Genomic DNA, 23,586 nt, shown 5'->3' with positions numbered 1-23,586 from the left:
AACCTACGTAGCAGGTTAGGAGAACTTACGTAGCGTAGCAGGTTAGGAGAACTTACGTAGCAGGTTAGGAGAACTTACGTAGCAGGTTAGGAGAACTTACGTAGCAGGTTAGGAGAACCTACGTAGCAGGTTAGAAGAACTTACGTAGCAGGTTAGGAGAACTTACGTAGCAGGTTAGGAGAACCTACGTAGCAGGTTAGGAGAACTTACGTAGCGTAGCAGGTTAGGAGAACTTACGTAGCAGGTTAGGAGAACTTACGTAGCAGGTTAGGAGAACTTATGTAGCAGGTTAGGTTAGGGTTAACTTACGTAGCAGGTTAGGAGAACTTACGTAGCAGGTTAGGAGAACTTACGTAGCAGGTTAGGAGAACTTACGTAGCAGGTTAGGAGAACTTACGTAGCAGGTTAGGAGAACTTAAGTAGCACGTTAGGAGAACTTACGTAGCAGGTTAGGATAACTTACATAGCAGGTTAGGAGAACTTACGTAGCAGGTTAGGAGAACTTACGTAGCGTAGCAGGTTAGGAGAACTTACGTAGCAGGTTAGGAGAACCTACGTAGCAGGTTAGAAGAACTTACGTAGCAGGTTAGGAGAACTTACGTAGCAGGTTAGGAGAACCTACGTAGCAGGTTAGGAGAATTTACGTAGCAGGTTAGGAGAACTTACGTAGCGTAGCAGGTTAGGAGAACTTACGTAGCAGGTTAGGAGAACTTACGTAGCAGGTTAGGAGAACCTACGTAGCAGTTTAGGATAACTTACGTAGCAGGTTAGGATAACTTACGTAGCAGGTTAGGATAACTTACGTAGCAGGTTAGGAGAACTTACGTAGCAGGTTAGGAGAACTTAAGTAGCACGTTAGGAGAACTTACGTAGCAGGTTAGGAGAACTTACGTAGCAGGTTAGGAGAACTTACGTAGCAGGTTAGGAGAACTTAAGTAGCACGTTAGGAGAACTTACGTAGCAGGTTAGGATAACTTACATAGCAGGTTAGGAGAACTTACGTAGCAGGTTAGGAGAACTTACGTAGCGTAGCAGGTTAGGATAACTTACGTAGCAGGTTAGGAGAACCTACGTAGCAGGTTAGGAGAACCTACGTAGCAGGTTAGAAGAACTTACGTAGCAGGTTAGGAGAACTTACGTAGCAGGTTAGGAGAACTTACGTAGCAGGTTAGGAGAACTTACGTAGCGTAGCAGGTTAGGAGAACTTACGTAGCAGGTTAGGAGAACTTACGTAGCAGGTTAGGAGAACTTACGTAGCAGGTTAGGAGAACTTACGTAGCAGGTTAGGAGAACTTAGGTTAGGAGAACTTACGTAGCAGGTTAGGAGAACTTACGGCAGGTTAGGAGAACTTACGTAGCAGGTTAGGAGAACCTACGTAGCAGGTTAGGAGAACTTACGTAGCGTAGCAGGTTAGGAGAACTTACGTAGCAGGTTAGGATAACTTACGTAGCAGGTTAGGAGAACCTACGTAGCAGGTTAGAAGAACTGGAGCTAAAATGCTAAAAAAAAATCTACTTTTGAGAGATTTTGCCAAAGAGTAAAAAGCACGTAGCAGGTTAGGAGAACTTACGTAGCAGGTTAGGAGAACCTACGTAGCGTAGCAGGTTAGGAGAACTTACGTAGCAGGTTAGGAGAACTTACGTAGCAGGTTAGGAGAACTTATGTAGCAGGTTAGGAGAACTTACGTAGCAGGTTAGGAGAACTTACGTAGCAGGTTAGGAGAACTTACGTAGCAGGTTAGGAGAACTTAAGTAGCACGTTAGGAGAACTTACGTAGCAGGTTAGGATAACTTACATAGCAGGTTAGGAGAACTTACGTAGCAGGTTAGGAGAACTTACGTAGCGTAGCAGGTTAGGATAACTTACGTAGCAGGTTAGGAGAACCTACGTAGCAGGTTAGGAGAACCTACGTAGCAGGTTAGAAGAACTTACGTAGCAGGTTAGGAGAACTTACGTAGCAGGTTAGGATAACTTACGTAGCAGGTTAGGAGAACTTACGTAGCAGGTTAAGAGAACTTACGTAGCAGGTTAGGAGAACTTACGTAGCAGGTTAGGATAACTTACGTAGCAGGTTAGGAGAACTTACGTAGCAGGTTAGGAGAACTTACGTAGCAGGTTAGGATAACTTACGTAGCAGGTTAGGAGAACTTACGTAGCAGGTTAGGAGAACTTACGTAGCAGGTTAGGAGAACTTACGTAGCAGGTTAGGAGAACTTATGTAGCAGGTTAGGAGAACTTATGTAGCAGGTTAGGAGAACTTACTTAGCAGGTTAGGAGAACTTACGTAGTGTAGCAAGTTAGGAGAACTTACGTAGCAGGTTAGGAGAACTTACGTAGCAGTTTAGGAGAACTTACGTAGCAGGTTAGGATAACTTACGTAGCAGGTTAGGAGAACTTACGTAGCAGGTTAGGAGAACTTACGTAGCAGGTTAGGAGAACTTACGTAGCAGGTTAGGAGAACTTACGTAGCAGGTTAGGAGAACTTACGTAGCAGGTTAGGATAACTTACGTAGCAGCTTAGGATAACTTACGTAGCAGGTTAGGAGAACTTACGTAGCAGGTTAGGAGAACTTACATAGCAGGTTATGACAATTAACGTAGCAGGTTAGGATAATTAGGTCAAGGTTAGGAAAAGGGTTAGCTAAAATGCTAAAAAAAATAATCTACTTTTGACGCCAATTTGCCATAAGCCGTATACAAAGCCATGATGACAAAAGGGTGAGAAGGATTTATGTTACACTTTGTGTTGAGTTAGTAGCCTTGGAAAGCCTCAAGTAGTGAAGACACAAGTATGAATGGGAGTTATCGCCCCCTTGTGGATTAGAATGTAATGACCAGTTCAGTTTTAGGATACCAGAGAGAGAACCTGGATTTGCAGGTGCACAGTCATCCAGGTGTGGGAGTCGACAGGCTGTTTGGGGGAAAGGTGTTAGAAAGGTATCAGGTATCTCTCTCTCTGTCTCTGGGTAAACAAACAGGTATGCAGAGGGGGTGTCAACAGCTGCCTATAGAGAAAGTGGGGGGGGGGCAGAGGTATTTCTGTGCTCCACCTCTTCCTTTACAAAATAATGGAGAGAAGCTATATGGAGAGAAGCTATATGGAGGGAAGCTATATGGAGGGAAGCTATATGGAGGGCTAAGGGAAGCTATATGGAGGAAGCTATATGGAGGAAGCTATATGGAGGGAAGCTATATGGAGGGAAGCTATATGGAGGAGAAGCTATATGGAGGGAAGCTATATGGAGGAAGCTATATGGAGGAAGCTATATGGAGAGAAGCTATATGGAGAGAAGCTATATGGAGGGAAGCTATATGGAGGGAAGCTATATGGAGGGAAGCTATATGGAGGGAAGCTATATGGAGGAAGCTATATGGAGGGAAGCTATATGGAGGGAAGCTATATGGAGGAAGCTATGGAGGGAAGCTATGGAGAGAAGCTATATGGAGGCTATATGGAAGCTATATGGAGGAAGCTATATGGAGGGAAGCTACATGGAGGGAAGCTATATGGAGGGAAGCTATATGCAGGGAAGCTATATGGAGGGAAGCTATATGGAGGGAAGCTATAGAGAAGCATGGAGGGAAGCTATATGGAGGGAAGCTATATGGAGAGAAGCTATATGGAGGAGAAGGAGGGAAGCTATATGGAGGAAGCTATATGGAGAAGCTATATGGAGGGAAGCTATATGGAGGGAAGCTATATGGAGAGAGAGAGAATGAGAGGAGGGAGACAGCAAAAGAGAGGGAGGGAAAGAGAAAGGGAGAGAGGGAAAGAGAAAGGAGAGAGAGAGAAAGAGCAAAACAGAGCAAAAATGAGTGATGAAGGGGTGCTTTGATGTCATCATGCCCAGTGGTTAAGGTCATTGGGCCCACAGGACACTGCACAGACACAAAGACCTCTAAATAGTCCCCCACTCCCTCTATCCCTCACTCCTCTCCTCTCCTCTCCTCTCTTTTTCTCTCTCACTCCTCTGTCCCTTTCTCTTTCTCACTTGAGGAGCCTCTGTGTCTCTGGCTTTTATTCATAAGCTTTGCTTTTGTGTCGGACATTTGGTTCACATGGACACGTTTCTGAACACACGTCATCAGGCATGTGAGCGTGTGTGTGACAACCGTTCAGTCCTCCAGTCCTCCTGTCCTCCTGTCCTCCTGTCCTCCAGTCCTCCAGTCCTCCTGTCCTCCAGTCCTCCTGTCCTCCAGTCCTCCAGTCCTCCAGTCCTCCTGTCCTCCAGTCCTCCTGTCCTCCTGTCCTCCAGTCCTCCAGTCCTCCTGTCCTCCTGTCCTCCAGTCCTCCTGTCCTCCAGTCCTCCTGTCCTCCAGTCCTCCTGTCCTCCAGTCCTCCAGTCCTGTCCTCCAGTCCTCCAGTCCCAGCAGGCGGCTGCTACACCCTTTGTGTTTCCTCTGTTTTCCACTAGTTTAATATCACCAGTCATCCTCTCTGTTTTCCACTAGTTTAATATCACCAGTCGTCCTCTCTGTTTTCCACTAGTTTAATATCACCAGTCATCCTCTCTGTTTTCCACTAGTTTAATATCACCAGTCATCCTCTCTGTTTTCCACTAGTTTAATGTCACCAGTCATCCTCTCTGTTTAATATCACCAGTCGTCCTCTCTGTTTTCCACTAGTTTAATATCACCAGTCATCCTCTCTGTTTAATATCACCAGTCGTCCTCTCTGTTTTCCACTAGTTTAATATCACCAGTCATCCTCTCTGTTTAATATCACCAGTCATCCTCTCTGTTTAATATCACCAGTCATCCTCTCTGTTTAATATCACCAGTCGTCCTCTCTGTTTTCCACTAGTTTAATATCACCAGTCATCCTCTCTGTTTTCCACTAGTTTAATATCACCAGTCATCCTAGTTTAATATCACCAGTCATCCTCTCTGTTTAATATCACCAGTCATCCTCTCTGTTTAATATCACCAGTCATCCTCTCTGTTTTCCACTAGTTTAATATCACCAGTCATCCTCTCTGTTTTCCACTAGTTTAATATCACCAGTCATCCTCTCTGTTTTCCACTAGTTTAATATCACCAGTCATCCTCTCTGTTTTCCACTAGTTTAATATCACCAGTCATCCTCTCTGTTTTCCACTAGTTTAATATCACCAGTCGTCCTCTCTGTTTTCCACTAGTTTAATATCACCAGTCATCCTCTCTGTTTTCCACTAGTTTAATATCACCAGTCGTCCTCTCTGTTTTCCACTAGTTTAATATCACCAGTCGTCCTCTCTGTTTTCCACTAGTTTAATATCACCAGTCGTCCTCTCTGTTTTCCACTAGTTTAATATCACCAGTCATCCTCTCTGTTTTCCACTAGTTTAATATCACCAGTTGTCCTCTCTGTTTAATATCACCAGTCATCCTCTCTGTTTTCCACTAGTTTAATATCACCAGTCATCCTAGTTTAATATCACCAGTCATCCTCTCTGTTTTCCACTAGTTTAATATCACCAGTCATCCTCTCTGTTTTCCACTAGTTTAATATCACCAGTCATCCTCTCTGTTTTCTACTAGTTTAATATCACCAGTCATCCTTGTTTAATATCACCAGTCGTCCTCTCTGTTTTCCACTAGTTTAATATCACCAGTCATCCTAGTTTAATATCACCAGTCATCCTCTCTGTTTTCCACTAGTTTAATATCACCAGTCATCCTCTCTGTTTTCCACTAGTTTAATATCACCAGTCATCCTCTCTGTTTAATGTCACCAGTCATCCTCTCTGTTTTCCACTAGTTTAATATCACCAGTCATCCTAGTTTAATATCACCAGTCATCCTCTCTGTTTAATATCACCAGTCATCCTCTCTGTTTAATATCACCAGTCATCCTAGTTTAATATCACCAGTCATCCTCTCTGTTTTCCACTAGTTTAATATCACCAGTCATCCTAGTTTAATATCACCAGTCATCCTCTCTGTTTAATATCACCAGTCATCCTAGTTTAATATCACCAGTCATCCTCTCTGTTTTCCACTAGTTTAATATCACCAGTCATCCTAGTTTAATATCACCAGTCATCCTCTCTGTTTTCCACTAGTTTAATATCACCAGTCATCCTCTCTGTTTAATATCACCAGTCATCCTAGTTTAATATCACCAGTCATCCTCTCTGTTTTCCACTAGTTTAATATCACCAGTCATCCTAGTTTAATATCACCAGTCATCCTCTCTGTTTAATATCACCAGTCATCCTAGTTTAATATCACCAGTCATCATCTCTGTTTTCCACTAGTTTAATATCACCAGTCATCCTAGTTTAATATCACCAGTCATCCTCTCTGTTTTCCACTAGTTTAATATCACCAGTCATCCTAAATATCACCAGTCATCCTCTCTGTTTAATATCACCAGTCATCCTAGTTTAATATCACCAGTCATCCTCTCTGTTTTCCACTAGTTTAATATCACCAGTCATCCTCTCTGTTTTCCACTAGTTTAATATCACCAGTCATCCTCTCTGTTTTCCACTAGTTTAATATCACCAGTCATCCTCTCTGTTTTCCACTAGTTTAATATCACCAGTCATCCTCTCTGTTTTCCACTAGTTTAATATCACCAGTCATCCTCTCTGTTTTCCACTAGTTTAATATCACCAGTCATCCTCTCTCCTAGTTTAATATCACCAGTCTGTTTTCCACTAGTTTAATATCACCAGTCATCCTCTCTGTTTTCCACTAGTTTAATATCACCAGTCATCCTCTCTGTTTTCCACTAGTTTAATATCACCAGTCATCCTCTCTGTTTCCTCTCTGTTTTCCACTAGTTTAATATCACCAGTCATCCTCTCTAGTTTAATATCACCAGTCATTTAATATCCTCTCTCTGTTTTCCACTAGTTTAATATCACCAGTCATCCTCTCTGTTTAATATCACCAGTCATCCTCTCTGTTTAATATCACCAGTCATCCTCTCTGTTTAATATCACCAGTCATCCTCTCTGTTTTCCACTAGTTTAATATCACCAGTCATCCTCTCTGTTTTCCACTAGTTTAATATCACCAGTCATCCTAGTTTAATATCACCAGTCATCCTCTCTGTTTAATATCACCAGTCATCCTCTCTGTTTAATATCACCAGTCATCCTCTCTGTTTTCCACTAGTTTAATATCACCAGTCATCCTCTCTGTTTTCCACTAGTTTAATATCACCAGTCATCCTCTCTGTTTTCCACTAGTTTAATATCACCAGTCATCCTCTCTGTTTTCCACTAGTTTAATATCACCAGTCATCCTCTCTGTTTTCCACTAGTTTAATATCACCAGTCATCCTCTCTGTTTTCCACTAGTTTAATATCACCAGTCATCCTCTCTGTTTTCCACTAGTTTAATATCACCAGTCATCCTCTCTGTTTTCCACTAGTTTAATATCACCAGTTGTCCTCTCTGTTTAATATCACCAGTCATCCTCTCTGTTTTCCACTAGTTTAATATCACCAGTCATCCTAGTTTAATATCACCAGTCATCCTCTCTGTTTTCCACTAGTTTAATATCACCAGTCATCCTCTCTGTTTTCCACTAGTTTAATATCACCAGTCATCCTCTCTGTTTTCTACTAGTTTAATATCACCAGTCATCCTTGTTTAATATCACCAGTCGTCCTCTCTGTTTTCCACTAGTTTAATATCACCAGTCATCCTAGTTTAATATCACCAGTCATCCTCTCTGTTTTCCACTAGTTTAATATCACCAGTCATCCTCTCTGTTTTCCACTAGTTTAATATCACCAGTCATCCTCTCTGTTTTCCACTAGTTTAATATCACCAGTCATCCTAGTTTAATATCACCAGTCATCCTCTCTGTTTAATATCACCAGTCATCCTCTCTGTTTAATATCACCAGTCATCCTAGTTTAATATCACCAGTCATCCTCTCTGTTTTCCACTAGTTTAATATCACCAGTCATCCTAGTTTAATATCACCAGTCATCCTCTCTGTTTAATATCACCAGTCATCCTAGTTTAATATCACCAGTCATCCTCTCTGTTTTCCACTAGTTTAATATCACCAGTCATCCTAGTTTAATATCACCAGTCATCCTCTCTGTTTTCCACTAGTTTAATATCACCAGTCATCCTCTCTGTTTAATATCACCAGTCATCCTAGTTTAATATCACCAGTCATCCTCTCTGTTTTCCACTAGTTTAATATCACCAGTCATCCTAGTTTAATATCACCAGTCATCCTCTCTGTTTAATATCACCAGTCATCCTAGTTTAATATCACCAGTCATCATCTCTGTTTTCCACTAGTTTAATATCACCAGTCATCCTAGTTTAATATCACCAGTCATCCTCTCTGTTTTCCACTAGTTTAATATCACCAGTCATCCTAGTTTAATATCACCAGTCATCCTCTCTGTTTAATATCACCAGTCATCCTAGTTTAATATCACCAGTCATCCTCTCTGTTTTCCACTAGTTTAATATCACCAGTCATCCCCTCTGTTTTCCACTAGTTTAATATCACCAGTCATCCTCTCTGTTTTCCAGTTTAATATCACCAGTCATCCTCTCTGTTTTCCACTAGTTTAATATCACCAGTCATCCTCTCTGTTTTCCACTAGTTTAATATCACCAGTCATCCTCTCTGTTTTCCACTAGTTTAATATCACCAGTCATCCTCTCTGTTTTCCACTAGTTTAATATCACCAGTCATCCTCTCTGTTTTCCACTAGTTTAATATCACCAGTCATCCTCTCTGTTTTCCACTAGTTTAATATCACCAGTCATCCTGTTTTCCACTAGTTTAATATCACCAGTCATCCTCTCTGTTTTCCACTAGTTTAATATCACCAGTCATCCTCTCTGTTTTCCACTAGTTTAATATCACCAGTCATCCTAGTTTAATATCACCAGTCATCCTCTCTGTTTAATATCACCAGTCATCCTAGTTTAATATCACCAGTCATCCTCTCTGTTTTCTAGTTTAATATCACCAGTCATCCTCTCTGTTTTTTATCACCAGTCATCCTCTCTGTTTTCCACTAGTTTAATATCACCAGTCATCCTCTCTGTTTATCACCAGTCATCCTCTCTGTTTAATATCACCAGTCATCCTCTCTGTTTAATATCACCAGTCATCCTCTCTGTTTAATATCACCAGTCATCCTAGTTTAATATCACCAGTCATCCTCTCTGTTTTCCACTAGTTTAATATCACCAGTCATCCTCTCTGTTTTCCACTAGTTTAATATCACCAGTCATCCTCTCTGTTTTCCACTAGTTTAATATCACCAGTCATCCTCTCTGTTTTCCACTAGTTTAATATCACCAGTCATCCTCTCTGTTTTCCACTAGTTTAATATCACCAGTCATCCTCTCTGTTTTCCACTAGTTTAATATCACCAGTCATCCTCTCTGTTTTCCACTAGTTTAATATCACCAGTCATCCTGTTTTCCACTAGTTTAATATCACCAGTCATCCTCTCTGTTTTCCACTAGTTTAATATCACCAGTCATCCTCTCTGTTTTCCACTAGTTTAATATCACCAGTTTAATATCACCAGTCATCTCTGTTTTCCACTAGTTTAATATCACCAGTCATCCTAGTTTAATATCACCAGTCATCCTCTCTGTTTTCCACTAGTTTAATATCACCAGTCATCCTCTCTGTTTTCCACTAGTTTAATATCACCAGTCATCCTCTCTGTTTTCCACTAGTTTAATATCACCAGTCATCCTCTCTGTTTTCCACTAGTTTAATATCACCAGTCATCCTAGTTTAATATCACCAGTCATCCTCTCTGTTTTCCACTAGTTTAATATCACCAGTCATCCTAGTTTAATATCACCAGTCATCCTCTCTGTTTTCCACTAGTTTAATATCACCAGTCATCCTCTCTGTTTTCCAGTCATCCTCTCTGTTTAATATCACCAGTCATCATCTCTCTGTTTTCCACTAGTTTAATATCACCAGTCATCCTCTCTGTTTAATATCACCAGTCATCCTCTCTGTTTTCCACTAGTTTAATATCACCAGTCATCCTCTCTGTTTTCCACTAGTTTAATATCACCAGTCGTCCTCTCTGTTTTCCACTAGTTTAATATCACCAGTCATCCTCTCTGTTTTCCAGTCATCCTCTAGTTTAATATCACCAGTCATCCTCTCTGTTTAATTTCCACTAGTTTAATATCACCAGTCATCCTAGTTTAATATCACCAGTCATCCTCTCTGTTTTCCACTAGTTTAATATCACCAGTCATCCTCTCTGTTTTCCACTAGTTTAATATCACCAGTCATCCTCTCTGTTTTCTACTAGTTTAATATCACCAGTCATCCTTGTTTAATATCACCAGTCATCTGTTTTCCACTAGTTTAATATCACCAGTCATCCTAGTTTAATATCACCAGTCATCCTCTCTGTTTTCCACTAGTTTAATATCACCAGTCATCCTCTCTGTTTTCCACTAGTTTAATATCACCAGTCATCCTCTCTGTTTTCCACTAGTTTAATATCACCAGTCATCCTCTCTGTTTTCCACTAGTTTAATATCACCAGTCATCCTCTCTGTTTAATATCACCAGTCATCCTCTCTGTTTAATATCACCAGTCATCCTAGTTTAATATCACCAGTCATCCTCTCTGTTTTCCACTAGTTTAATATCACCAGTCATCCTAGTTTAATATCACCAGTCATCCTCTCTGTTTAATATCACCAGTCATCCTAGTTTAATATCACCAGTCATCCTCTCTGTTTTCCACTAGTTTAATATCACCAGTCATCCTAGTTTAATATCACCAGTCATCCTCTCTGTTTTCCACTAGTTTAATATCACCAGTCATCCTCTCTGTTTAATATCACCAGTCATCCTAGTTTAATATCACCAGTCATCCTCTCTGTTTTCCACTAGTTTAATATCACCAGTCATCCTAGTTTAATATCACCAGTCATCCTCTCTGTTTAATATCACCAGTCATCCTAGTTTAATATCACCAGTCATCATCTCTGTTTTCCACTAGTTTAATATCACCAGTCATCCTAGTTTAATATCACCAGTCATCCTCTCTGTTTTCCACTAGTTTAATATCACCAGTCATCCTAGTTTAATATCACCAGTCATCCTCTCTGTTTAATATCACCAGTCATCCTAGTTTAATATCACCAGTCATCCTCTCTGTTTAATATCACCAGTCATCCTCTCTGTTTTCCAGTTTAATATCACCAGTCATCCTCTCTGTTTTCCACTGTTTTCCACTAGTTTAATATCACCAGTCATCCTCTCTGTTTTCCACTAGTTTAATATCACCAGTCATCCTCTCTGTTTTCCACTAGTTTAATATCACCAGTCATCCTCTCTGTTTTCCACTAGTTTAATATCACCAGTCATCCTCTCTGTTTTCCACTAGTTTAATATCACCAGTCGTCCTCTCTGTTTTCCACTAGTTTAATATCACCAGTCATCCTCTCTGTTTTCCACTAGTTTAATATCACCAGTCATCCTCTCTGTTTTCCACTAGTTTAATATCACCAGTCATCCTCTCTGTTTTCCACTAGTTTAATATCACCAGTCATCCTAGTTTAATATCACCAGTCATCCTCTCTGTTTAATATCACCAGTCATCCTAGTTTAATATCACCAGTCATCCTAGTTTAATATCACCAGTCATCCTCTCTGTTTTCCACTAGTTTAATATCACCAGTCGTCCTCTCTGTTTTCCACTAGTTTAATATCACCAGTCATCCACTAGTTTAATATCACCAGTCATCCTAGTTTAATATCACCAGTCATCCTCTCTGTTTAATATCACCAGTCATCCTCTCTGTTTAATATCACCAGTCATCCACCAGTCATCTGTTTAATTTATCACCAGTCATCCTCTCTGTTTTCCACTAGTTTAATATCACCAGTCATCCTCTCTGTTTTCCACTAGTTTAATATCACCAGTCATCCTCTCTGTTTTCCACTAGTTTAATATCACCAGTCATCCTCTGTTTTCCACTGTTTTCCACTAGTTTAATATCACCAGTCATCCTCTCTGTTTTCCACTAGTTTAATATCACCAGTCGTCCTCTCTGTTTTCCACTAGTTTAATATCACCAGTCATCCTCTCTGTTTTCCACTAGTTTAATATCACCAGTCGTCCTCTCTGTTTTCCACTAGTTTAATATCACCAGTCGTCCTCTCTGTTTTCCACTAGTTTAATATCACCAGTCATCCTAGTTTAATATCACCAGTCATCCTAGTTTAATATCACCAGTCATCCTCTCTGTTTTCCACTAGTTTAATATCACCAGTCATCCTCTCTGTTTTCCACTAGTTTAATATCACCAGTCATCCTCTCTGTTTTCCACTAGTTTAATATCACCAGTCATCCTCTCTGTTTTCCACTAGTTTAATATCACCAGTCATCCTCTCTGTTTTCCACTAGTTTAATATCACCAGTCATCCTAGTTTAATATCACCAGTCATCCTCTCTGTTTTCCACTAGTTTAATATCACCAGTCATCCTAGTTTAATATCACCAGTCATCCTCTCTGTTTTCCACTAGTTTAATATCACCAGTCATCCTCTCTGTTTTCCACTAGTTTAATATCACCAGTCATCCTCTCTGTTTTCTACTAGTTTAATATCACCAGTCATCCTCTCTGTTTAATATCACCAGTCATCCTCTCTGTTTTCCACTAGTTTAATATCACCAGTCATCCTAGTTTAATATCACCAGTCATCCTCTCTGTTTTCCACTAGTTTAATATCACCAGTCATCCTCTCTGTTTTCCACTAGTTTAATATCACCAGTCATCCTCTCTGTTTTCTACTAGTTTAATATCACCAGTCATCCTTGTTTAATATCACCAGTCGTCCTCTCTGTTTTCCACTAGTTTAATATCACCAGTCATCCTAGTTTAATATCACCAGTCATCCTCTCTGTTTTCCACTAGTTTAATATCACCAGTCATCCTCTCTGTTTTCCACTAGTTTAATATCACCAGTCATCCTAGTTTAATATCACCAGTCATCCTCTCTGTTTAATATCACCAGGCATCCTCTCTGTTTTCCACTAGTTTAATATCACCAGTCATCCTCTCTGTTTTCCACTAGTTTAATATCACCAGTCGTCCTCTCTGTTTTCCACTAGTTTAATATCACCAGTCGTCCTCTCTGTTTTCCACTAGTTTAATATCACCAGTCATCCTCTCTGTTTTCCACTAGTTTAATATCACCAGTCGTCCTCTCTGTTTTCCACTAGTTTAATATCACCAGTCGTCCTCTCTGTTTTCCACTAGTTTAATATCACCAGTCGTCCTCTCTGTTTTCCACTAGTTTAATATCACCAGTCGTCCTCTCTGTTTTCCACTAGTTTAATATCACCAGTCGTCCTCTCTGTTTTCCACACTGTGTGTGTGTGTGTGTGTGTGTGTGTGTGTGTGTGTGTGTGTGTGTGTGTGTGTGTGTGTGTGTGTGTGTGTGTGTGTGTGTGTGTGTGTGTGTGTGTGTGTGTGTGTGTGTGTGTGTGTTATGTGTGTGTGTGTATTGTGTGTGTGTGTGTATTGTGTGTGTACGTGTGTCTTGTGCTTCAGACATGTCCTCTAAGGGCCGTATCTAATGGTCAGTGACTGTTTGAACTCTCTCCCCACCTTCACCTTGATCCCAACGTCTATATGTACAGTGTGGAATTGTCTGACTAGTTTGGACAATAAGTACATTTCCTCTGCTGGTTCTGTGTGTTATTTTAAAGTCAACTGTTTGTTTAGTTTAGGTTGTGGTATTGAACCAGCTGGAAGCTTCTCTGTGTAGATCAGCGGGAAGCTTTCAGTCCACTAAACTAAAGGTTTGTTATGTAGTTTAGGACCGAATGGCCATTCTCCATTCTCCAGCCCCCCCCCCCATTGTTTCCCAAAACACTCCCCCTGGCTGCCTCTCTGTTAGACAAGAGAGTGTAAAGTGAAACACCCTGGGGCTCTCTCTCTCTCTCTGGCAGTGCTCTGCTGTGTTAGGAGGAAGAGGCACTCTCAGGGATGTAATGTTTTAATTCAACCACTAGAGGGCAGCTGTGTCGCATCAATCTCCCAGAAAGCAACCAAACTCCACACAGTCAGAATGCTTAATAAGTGTCAGGAAGGGAAAAACACTTATGTTAATGAAGAGTGTTCAAGCTCTTCCTGTGTCATTTTGTATTAGAAGTATTGTTAGACCATTCCTAATCTCCCTCTCTCTCCTCTCCCAGTCGGTGTATAACCTGGCCAACGTGGCGTGTAAGTGTCACGGCGTGTCCGGCTCCTGTAGCCTGAAGACATGCTGGCTCCAGCTGGCAGACTTCCGGCGCGTCGGGGAGTTCCTGAAGGAGAAGTACGACAGCGCCGCCGCCATGCGCATCGGACGCAAAGGGAAACTGGAGCAGGTAGATAAACGCTTCAACGTCCCGACCCCCGAGGATCTGGTCTACACCGACCAGAGCCCAGACTACTGTCTGAAGAACGACACCACCGGCTCTATGGGAACCCTGGGGAGACTCTGTAACAAGACGTCGGAGGGGATGGATGGCTGTGAACTCATGTGCTGCGGGAGAGGATACGACCAGTTCAAGACCTATAAGCATGAGAGATGTCACTGCAAGTTTCACTGGTGTTGTTATGTCAAGTGTAAGAGGTGCACTTCACTGGTGGATCAGTTTGTCTGCAAGTAGCGAAGGAAGGGAGGGGGTCTGGACGATGGGGAAGGGAGGGGGTCTGGACGATGGATGGACGGACAGTTCCACATGGGGAAAGGAGGGGGTCTGGACGATGGGGAAGGGAGGGAGTCTGGACGATGGGGAAGGGAGGGAGTCTGGACGATGGATGGACGGACAGTTCCACATGGGGAAGGGAGGGAGTCTGGACGATGGGGCAGGGAGGGAGTCTGGACGATGGATGGACGGACAGTTCCACATGGGGAAGGGAGGGAGTCTGGACGATGGGGAAGAGAGGGAGTCTGGACGATGGGGAAGAGAGGGAGACTGGACGACGGGGAAGAGAGGGAGTCTGGACGATGGGGAAGAGAGGGAGTCTGGACGATGGGGAAGGGAGGGAGTCTGGACGATGGGGAAGGGAGGGAGTCTGGACGATGGGGAAGAGAGGGAGTCTGGACGATGGGGAAGGGAGGGAGTCTGGACGATGGGGAAGGGAGGGAGTCTGGACGATGGGGAAGAGAGGGAGACTGGACGATGGGGAAGAGAGGGAGTCTGGACGATGGGGAAGAGAGGGAGTCTGGACGATGGGGAAGAGAGGGAGACTGGACGATGGGGAAGAGAGGGAGACTGGACGATGGGGAAGAGAGGGAGACTGGACGATAGGGAAGAGAGGAAGTCTGGACGATGGGGAAGAGAGAGAGTCTGGACGATGGGGAAGAGAGGGAGACTGGACGATGGGGAAGAGAGGGAGTCTGGACGATGGGGAAGAGAGAGAGTCTGGACGATGGGGAAGGGAGGGAGGGAGTCTGGACGATGGGGAAGAGAGGGAGTCTGGACGATGGGGAAGGGAGGGGCTGGAATGGAAGGATATGTAGCCTATGAAGGGTGTAAGATTATATAACAATAATAAATAAATAAAAATAAATCATGAAATATATAAATAAATAAAGTAAACAAATGCATTGCTAGTAATTGAATGAGACTTTTATATGACTCAAGCTGCCTGAGGGAGGACTTGACCGACAAGCAGGCGAATGCAGAACAGAAAGGCTGTTTTGTTTGTTGTCTACTGGTCGGCCATTTGCTTCCTCTCCCCTTCGCAACTGTCCCCTGATTGGTGGCTTGTGCAGTGACGACCAGGAAGTGATGTCACCAGTATCCTTGTTCCCTGGTTGGTGGAATGGGAGGGGGAGGCTGGATAGACTCCTCTTACTTTAAAGACTCTTCAAAATGAGAGTGAGGAAGTCAGAGAGCGAGAGAGAGAGAGAGAGAGAGAGAGAGAGAGAGAGAGAGAGAGAGAGAGAGAGAGAGAGAGAGAGAGAGAGAGAGAGAGAGAGAGAGAGAGATAAAGACTAGAAAGGGATGGATCCCAATGAACTGTGCCAAAGCTCCTTTCACCTCCTCTTCCACTCACTCCTCTCTTCTCCATCCTTCCCACTATAGGTTGTTTCTGCATTCTGTGTTATGTCTCACCCTCTTTTCATCACCCTTATTTCATCACCCTCTTACCATCACCCTGTTAGAAACCAGCAGTCCAAGCCAAAGGACACCATCTCACACATGAACTGTGGAGTTTGGAACTCTGTAACCATGGAATCACAGCATGTGTTCTAATCACTTACCCACTAGACACCACGTTGACCTCTAGCCTGGAAGACAGGACAGCTCATGACTTTGGGCACAGAAAGCAAACATAGCTCTGTGTAACTTATAGGGACCATGTGAGTCCCAGAGGACAAGAAGAACAAGAGTTGTGTTGATTGAAGGGAGGAGGACTCTGAGACCTTGGCTGGACATATTGAAATAAGAGAAGAGAGAGAGAGAGGAAACACCTACGTCCTTCTACAATACATAGACCTCTCACTCTACCTTTAAATGAATGCTGTTCTATCATCTAAAAGCATCATTACATTGTCTGGACTGGATTACTGATCAGTGGCCCCTGACTGTTCAAAAACAGACTGCTGTATCTCTCTATTCAACAGGTGGGCCACAGCTATTGTGATCATACCAACAGCCGTCTCCAAGCCACTGTCATGACATTCACACAGCTACCAAGCTTTGTTAGGAGGATGAAACAAATGTGTTATAGAGGTCAAATGTGTTATAGAGGTCAAATGTGTTATAGAGGTCAAATGTGTTATAGAGGTCAAATGTGTGTCTGTGAATGAATTCTATAAAGCAGAAGAAAGTGAACGGAGGAAATCGGAGGACTGCAGATTATTATAGTGGGGATAAAGTACATAGAAATAACTGTCCATTAAAAATTATATTTTATTAATAATTACTTTTTCATTTTATACTTCATATATGTATTGTTTTGATGATCCTGTCTTGTGACATGGAGGCTTTGGAGTCGTCCTATTCCCTATGTAGTGCACTACTTTTTGCCAGAGTCCTATGGTCCCCGGTCAAAAGTAGTGCACTATATAGGGAATATGGTGTTATATTGGACACAGCCTTTTAGACATTGTTGTTCAGCGGAACCTCTATCCCAGGGGTTCCTTCCTGCTTGGAATGTCTATTGTCCAATCTCTGCCAAACGCTGCCCACTCTTCGGCCAATGACAGACAAGCCTTTCCTTTGTCATCCAATGAGTGTTGTGGCAAAGTACTACTCATGTAAATATCAGCAGACCTTATCCTTATATGCAGATTATGACACTTTTACAACATACAGACTCCAGGTCTCTCAGAGTGTGTTCTTGTCTATATTATTGTCTCTGAAAGATTGTTGTCTTGATGTGATCCATTAATATGCTCCATGTGTATATTGTATTATCCCCCCCACACTTCAAAACAGCAATATTAAACCAATAATAGTGATGATTATAATAACTAGAAGTGTTTTCCTCTTTCCTGATCCTCTCAAGATGCTCTTCTAGTGACAGGGAGGCTGAAGAGGTCTACTGTGTCTTCATTTATTTCCCTCTTCTTCCATACTGCTGTGTGTGTGTGTGTGTGTGTGTGTGTGTGTGTGTGTGTGTGTGTGTGTGTGTGTGTGTGTGTGTGTGTGTGTGTGTGTGTGTGTGTGTGTGTGTGTGTGTGTGTGTGTGTGTGTGTGTGTGTGCGTGTGTGTGTGTGTGTGTGGCCTCTCATTATCAATAATGTTTTATGACACATTAAAACAATACTTTTGGGGTTTTACCCATATACTTAGTCATTGTGCTAACGCTAGTTAGCATTGGCTCACAAAACTACCTGTAACTTCCTTCATACTGGACAGAGCGATATACAAATGGTATCCATGATTTCATCGGACTCTGGGGAAGTAGATAAAGTGCCTCAGTGCCAAAATCCCCAAGTATCACTTTAAATTGTGTGTACCTGTGAGTGGGAAAAATACTACCAATAGCCATTCATAATATATGAAGCAATACATTATGCATAGGTGCAGAACTATTGTAAACAACAGACAGAGTAGCAGCAGCATCAGGGTTATGCTGTAGCATATGGCTAACCTAGCCTAGCGTCTCCTCTCCTCTGTAGGAGTGTCAGACCTAGCCTGACGTCGTCTCCTCTCCTCTGTAGCCTAGCATCTCCTCTGTCTGTAGACCCTAGCCTGACGTCTCCTCCTCTGTAGTAGTGTCAGACCTAGCCTAGCATCTCCTCTGCTCTGTAGTAGTGTCAGACATCTCCTCTCCTCTGTAGGAGTGTCAGACCTAGCCTGATGTCTCCTCTCCTCTGTAGGAGTGTCAGACCTAGCCTCCTCTCCTCTGTAGGAGTGTCAGACCTAGCCTCGTCTCCTCTCCTCTGTAGTAGTGTCAGACCTAGCCTAGCATCTCCTCTGCTCTGTAGTAGTGTCAGACCTAGCCTGACGTCTCCTCTCCTCTGTAGTAGTGTCAGACCTAGCCTAGCATCTCCTCTCCTCTGTATTAGTCATGGCTAACCTAGCCTAGTATCTCTCTCCTTTCGTCTGTAGGAGTCATTAACCTAGCCTAGCGTCTCCTCTCCTCTGTTTTAGTCATGGCTAACCTAGCCTAGTATCTCTCTCCTTTCATCTGTAGGAGTCATTAACCTAGCCTAGCATCTCCTCTCCTCTGTAGTAGTAATGTCAGACCTAGCCTAGCGTCTCCTCTCCTTTCTGTAGTAGTGTCAGACCTAGCCTAGCGTCTCCTCTCTGTAGTAGTGTCAGACCTAGCCTAGCGTCTCCTCTGTAGGAGTAGTAATGTCAGACCTAGCCTAGCTTAGCGTCTCCTCTCCTCTGTTGTAGTAGTGTCAGACCTAGCCTATCGTCTCCTCTGTAGTAGTAGTGTCAGACCTAGCCTAGCGTCTCCTCTGTAGGAGTAGTGTCAGACCTAGCCTAGCCTCTCCTCTGTAATAGTAGTGTCAGACCTAGCTTAGCTTCTCCTCTGTAGTAGTAGTGTCAGACCTACCCTAGCCTAGCGTATCCTCTCCTCTGTAGTAGTAGTGTCAGACCTACCCTAGCCGCATCTCCTCTCCTCTGTAGTAGTAGTGTCAGACCTAGCCTAGCGTCTCCTCTGTAGTAGTAGTGTCAGACCTAGCCTAGCGTCTCCTCTGTAGTAGTAGTGTCAGACCTAGCCTAGCATCTCCTCTGTAGTAGTAGTGTCAGACCTAGCCTAGCCTCTCCTCTGTAGTAGTAGTGTCAGACCTAGCCTAGCGTCTCCTCTGTAGTAGTAGTGTCAGACCTAGCCTAGCGTCTCCTCTGTAGTAGTAGTGTCAGACCTAGCCTAGCGTCTCCTCTGTAGTAGTAGTGTCAGACCTAGCCTAGCGTCTCCTCTGTAGTAGTAGTGTCAGACCTAGCCTAGCGTCTCCTCTGTAGTAGTAGTGTCAGACCTAGCCTCTCCTCTGTAGTAGTAGTGTCAGACCTAGCCTAGCGTCTCCTCTGTAGTAGTAGTGTCAGACCTAGCCTCTCCTCTGTAGTAGTAGTGTCAGACCTAGCCTCTCCTCTGTAGTAGTAGTGTCAGACCTAGCCTAGCGTCTCCTCTTTAGTAGTAGTGTCAGACCTAGCCTAGCGTCTCCTCTGTAGTAGTAGTGTCAGACCTAGCCTAGCGTCTCCTCTGTAGTAGTAGTGTCAGACCTAGCCTAGCGTCTCCTCTGTAGTAGTAGTGTCAGACTTAGCGTAGCCTAGGGTCTCCTCTGTAGTAGTAGTGTCAGACCTAGCCTAGCGTCTCCTCTGTAGTAGTAGTGTCAGACCTAGCCTAGCGTCTCCTCTGTAGTAGTAGTGTCAGACCTAGCCTCTCCTCTGTAGGAGTAGTGTCAGACCTAGCCTAGTGTCTCCTCTGTAGTAGTGTCAGACCTAGCCTAGCGTCTCCTCTGTAGTAGTAGTGTCAGACCTAGCCTAGCTTAGCGTCTCCTCTCCTCTGTTGTAGTAGTGTCAGACCTAGCCTATCGTCTCCTCTGTAGTAGTAGTGTCAGACCTAGCCTAGCGTCTCCTCTGTAGGAGTAGTGTCAGACCTAGCCTAGCCTCTCCTCTGTAATAGTAGTGTCAGACCTAGCCTAGCTTCTCCTCTGTAGTAGTAGTGTCAGACCTACCCTAGCCTAGCGTATCCTCTCCTCTGTAGTAGTAGTGTCAGACCTAGCCTAGCATCTCCTCTCCTCTGTAGTAGTAGTGTCAGACCTAGCCTAGCCTCTCCTCTGTAGTAGTAGTGTCAGACCTAGCCTAGCGTCTCCTCTGTAGTAGTAGTGTCAGACCTAGCCTAGCATCTCCTCTGTAGTAGTAGTGTCAGACCTAGCCTAGCCTCTCCTCTGTAGTAGTAGTGTCAGACCTAGCCTAGCGTCTCCTCTGTAGTAGTAGTGTCAGACCTAGCCTAGCGTCTCCTCTGTAGTAGTAGTGTCAGACCTAGCCTAGCGTCTCCTCTGTAGTAGTAGTGTCAGACCTAGCCTAGCGTCTCCTCTGTAGTAGTAGTGTCAGACCTAGCCTAGCGTCTCCTCTGTAGTAGTAGTGTCAGACCTAGCCTCTCCTCTGTAGTAGTAGTGTCAGACCTAGCCTAGCGTCTCCTCTGTAGTAGTAGTGTCAGACCTAGCCTCTCCTCTGTAGTAGTAGTGTCAGACCTAGCCTCTCCTCTGTAGTAGTAGTGTCAGACCTAGCCTAGCGTCTCCTCTTTAGTAGTAGTGTCAGACCTAGCCTAGCGTCTCCTCTGTAGTAGTAGTGTCAGACCTAGCCTAGCGTCTCCTCTGTAGTAGTAGTGTCAGACCTAGCCTAGCGTCTCCTCTGTAGTAGTAGTGTCAGACTTAGCGTAGCCTAGGGTCTCCTCTGTAGTAGTAGTGTCAGACCTAGCCTAGCGTCTCCTCTGTAGTAGTAGTGTCAGACCTAGCCTAGCGTCTCCTCTGTAGTAGTAGTGTCAGACCTAGCCTCTCCTCTGTAGGAGTAGTGTCAGACCTAGCCTAGCGTCTCCTCTGTAGTAGTAGTGTCAGACTAGCCTAGCGTCTCCTCTCCTCTGTAGTAGTAGTGTCAGACCTAGCCTAGCCTCTCCTCTGTAGTAGTAGTGTCAGACCCTAGCCTAGCCTCTCCTCTGTAGTAGTAGTGTCAGACCTAGCCTAGCCTCTCCTCTGTAGTAGTAGTGTCAGACCTAGCCTAGCGTCTCCTCTGTAGTAGTAGTGTCAGACCTAGCCTAGCCTCTCCTCTGTAGTAGTAGTGTCAGACCTAGCGTCTCCTCTGTAGTAGTAGTGTCAGACCTAGCCTCTCCTCTGTAGTAGTAGTGTCAGACCTAGCCTAGCGTCTCCTCTGTAGTAGTAGTGTCAGACCTAGCCTCTCCTCTGTAGTAGTAGTGTCAGACCTAGCCTCTCCTCTGTAGTAGTAGTGTCAGACCTAGCCTAGCGTCTCCTCTTTAGTAGTAGTGTCAGACCTAGCCTAGCGTCTCCTCTGTAGTAGTAGTGTCAGACCTAGCCTAGCGTCTCCTCTGTAGTAGTAGTGTCAGACCTAGCCTAGCGTCTCCTCTGTAGTAGTAGTGTCAGACTTAGAATAATTCACAGACAGTACTCAGTCAAATCATCTGTATTTGTAGCCTAGGGTCTCCTCTGTAGTAGTAGTGTCAGACCTAGCCTAGCGTCTCCTCTGTAGTAGTAGTGTCAGACCTAGCCTCTCCTCTGTAGGAGTAGTGTCAGACCTAGCCTAGTGTCTCCTCTGTAGTAGTAGTGTCAGACCTAGCCTAGCCTCTCCTCTGTAGTAGTAGTGTCAGACCTAGCCTAGCCTCTCCTCTGTAGTAGTAGTGTCAGACCTAGCCTAGCCTCTCCTCTGTAGTAGTAGTGTCAGACCTAGCCTAGCCTCTCCTCTGTAGTAGTAGTGTCAGACCTAGCCTAGCCTCTCCTCTGTAGTAGTAGTGTCAGACCTAGCCTAGCGTCTCCTCTGTAGTAGTAGTGTCAGACCTAGCCTAGCCTCTCCTCTGTAGTAGTAGTGTCAGACCTAGCCTAGCGTCTCCTCTGTAGTAGTAGTAGTGTCAGACCTAGCCTAGCGTCTCCTCTGTAGTAGTAGTGTCAGACCTAGCCTAGCCTCTCCTCTGTAGTAGTAGTAGTGTCAGACCTAGCCTAGCGTCTCCTCTGTAGTAGTAGTGTCAGACCTAGCCTAGCCTCTCCTCTAGTAGTAGTGTCAGACTTAGCCTAGCGTCTCCTCTGTAGTAGTAGTGTCAGGCCTAGCCTAGCCTCTCCTCTGTAGTAGTAGTGTCAGACCTAGCCTAGCGTCTCCTCTGTAGTAGTAGTGTCAGACCTAGCCTAGCCTCTCCTCTGTAGTAGTAGTGTCAGACCTAGCCTAGCGTCTCCTCTGTAGTAGTAGTGTCAGACCTAGCCTAGCCTCTCCTCTGTAGTAGTAGTGTCAGACCTAGCCTAGCCTCTCCTCTGTAGGAGTAGTGTCAGACCTAGCCTAGCGTCTCCTCTGTAGTAGTAGTGTCAGACCTAGCCTAGCGTCTCCTCTGTAGGAGTAGTAGTGTCAGATTGTGACAGTAGATTAGGAACACTAGAACGGTGTAAAGGAAGACCAGCACACTGCTCTCAGATAATCCTGATAATCACAGATTAGACAACTGTTATTATGACACAGCAGCCACACCCCTCACCCCCTGCCAACACACCAGCTACTGTACCCCTGTATATGGCCATACATACTACACTGTTATAGCCTCACCCCGACACCACACTAGCTACTGTACCCCTGTTTAGGGCCATACATACTACAGTGTTATAGACACAACCCCTGACACCACACTAGCTACTATACCCTTGTATAGGGCCATACATACTACACTGTTATAGACACACCCCCTGACACCACACCAGTTACTGTACCCCTGTATATGGCCATACATACTACACTGTTATAGACACACCCCCTGACACCACACTAGCTACTGTACCCCTGTTTAGGGCCATACATACTACACTGTTATAGACACACCCCCTGACACCACACTAGCTACTGTACCCCTGTTTAGGGCCATACATACTACACTGTTATAGACACACCCCCTGACACCACACTAGCTACTGTACCCCTGTTTAGGGCCATACATACTACACTGTTATAGACACACCCCCTGACACCACACCAGGTACTGTAACCCTGTATATGGCCATACATACTACACTGTTATAGACACACCCCTGACACCACACCAGGTACTGTAACCCTGTATATGGCCATACATACTACACTGTTATAGACACACCCCCTGACACCACACCAGGTACTGTAACCCTGTATATGGCCATACATACTACACTGTTATAGACACACCCCCTGACACCACACTAGCTACTGTACCCCTGTTTAGGGCCATACATACTACACTGTTATAGACACACCCCCTGACACCACACCAGGTACTGTAACCCTGTATATGGCCATACATACTACACTGTTATAGACACACCCCCTGACACCACACCAGGTACTGTAACCCTGTATATGGCCATACATACTACACTGTTATAGACACACCCCCTGACACCACACTAGCTACTGTACCCCTGTTTAGGGCCATACATACTACACTGTTATAGACACACCCCCTGACAC

At 44.0% G+C, this 23,586-nt stretch overlaps 1 protein-coding gene across 1 annotated transcript in view; it reads left to right on the top strand.

The window, feature by feature from the left end:
• The window catches only part of wnt5b (wingless-type MMTV integration site family, member 5b), a 180,204-nt gene extending 165,552 nt beyond the window's left edge, over window positions 1-14,652 (top strand). Inside the window, exon 4 of the mRNA XM_046296868.1 lies at window positions 14,176-14,652. Coding sequence (XP_046152824.1) covers window positions 14,176-14,634 — 459 coding nt within the window. The 3' untranslated portion in view covers window positions 14,635-14,652. The remainder of the gene's footprint in view (window positions 1-14,175) is intronic.
• Window positions 14,653-23,586: the final 8,934 nt, after the last annotated feature.

The sequence above is a fragment of the Oncorhynchus gorbuscha genome, linkage group LG14, assembly GCF_021184085.1.
Source record: "Oncorhynchus gorbuscha isolate QuinsamMale2020 ecotype Even-year linkage group LG14, OgorEven_v1.0, whole genome shotgun sequence".
Lineage (NCBI taxonomy): Eukaryota > Metazoa > Chordata > Actinopteri > Salmoniformes > Salmonidae > Oncorhynchus > Oncorhynchus gorbuscha.
Note: the sequence above shows the minus strand (reverse complement) of the source record. Positions and strands in the feature narration are given on the sequence as shown.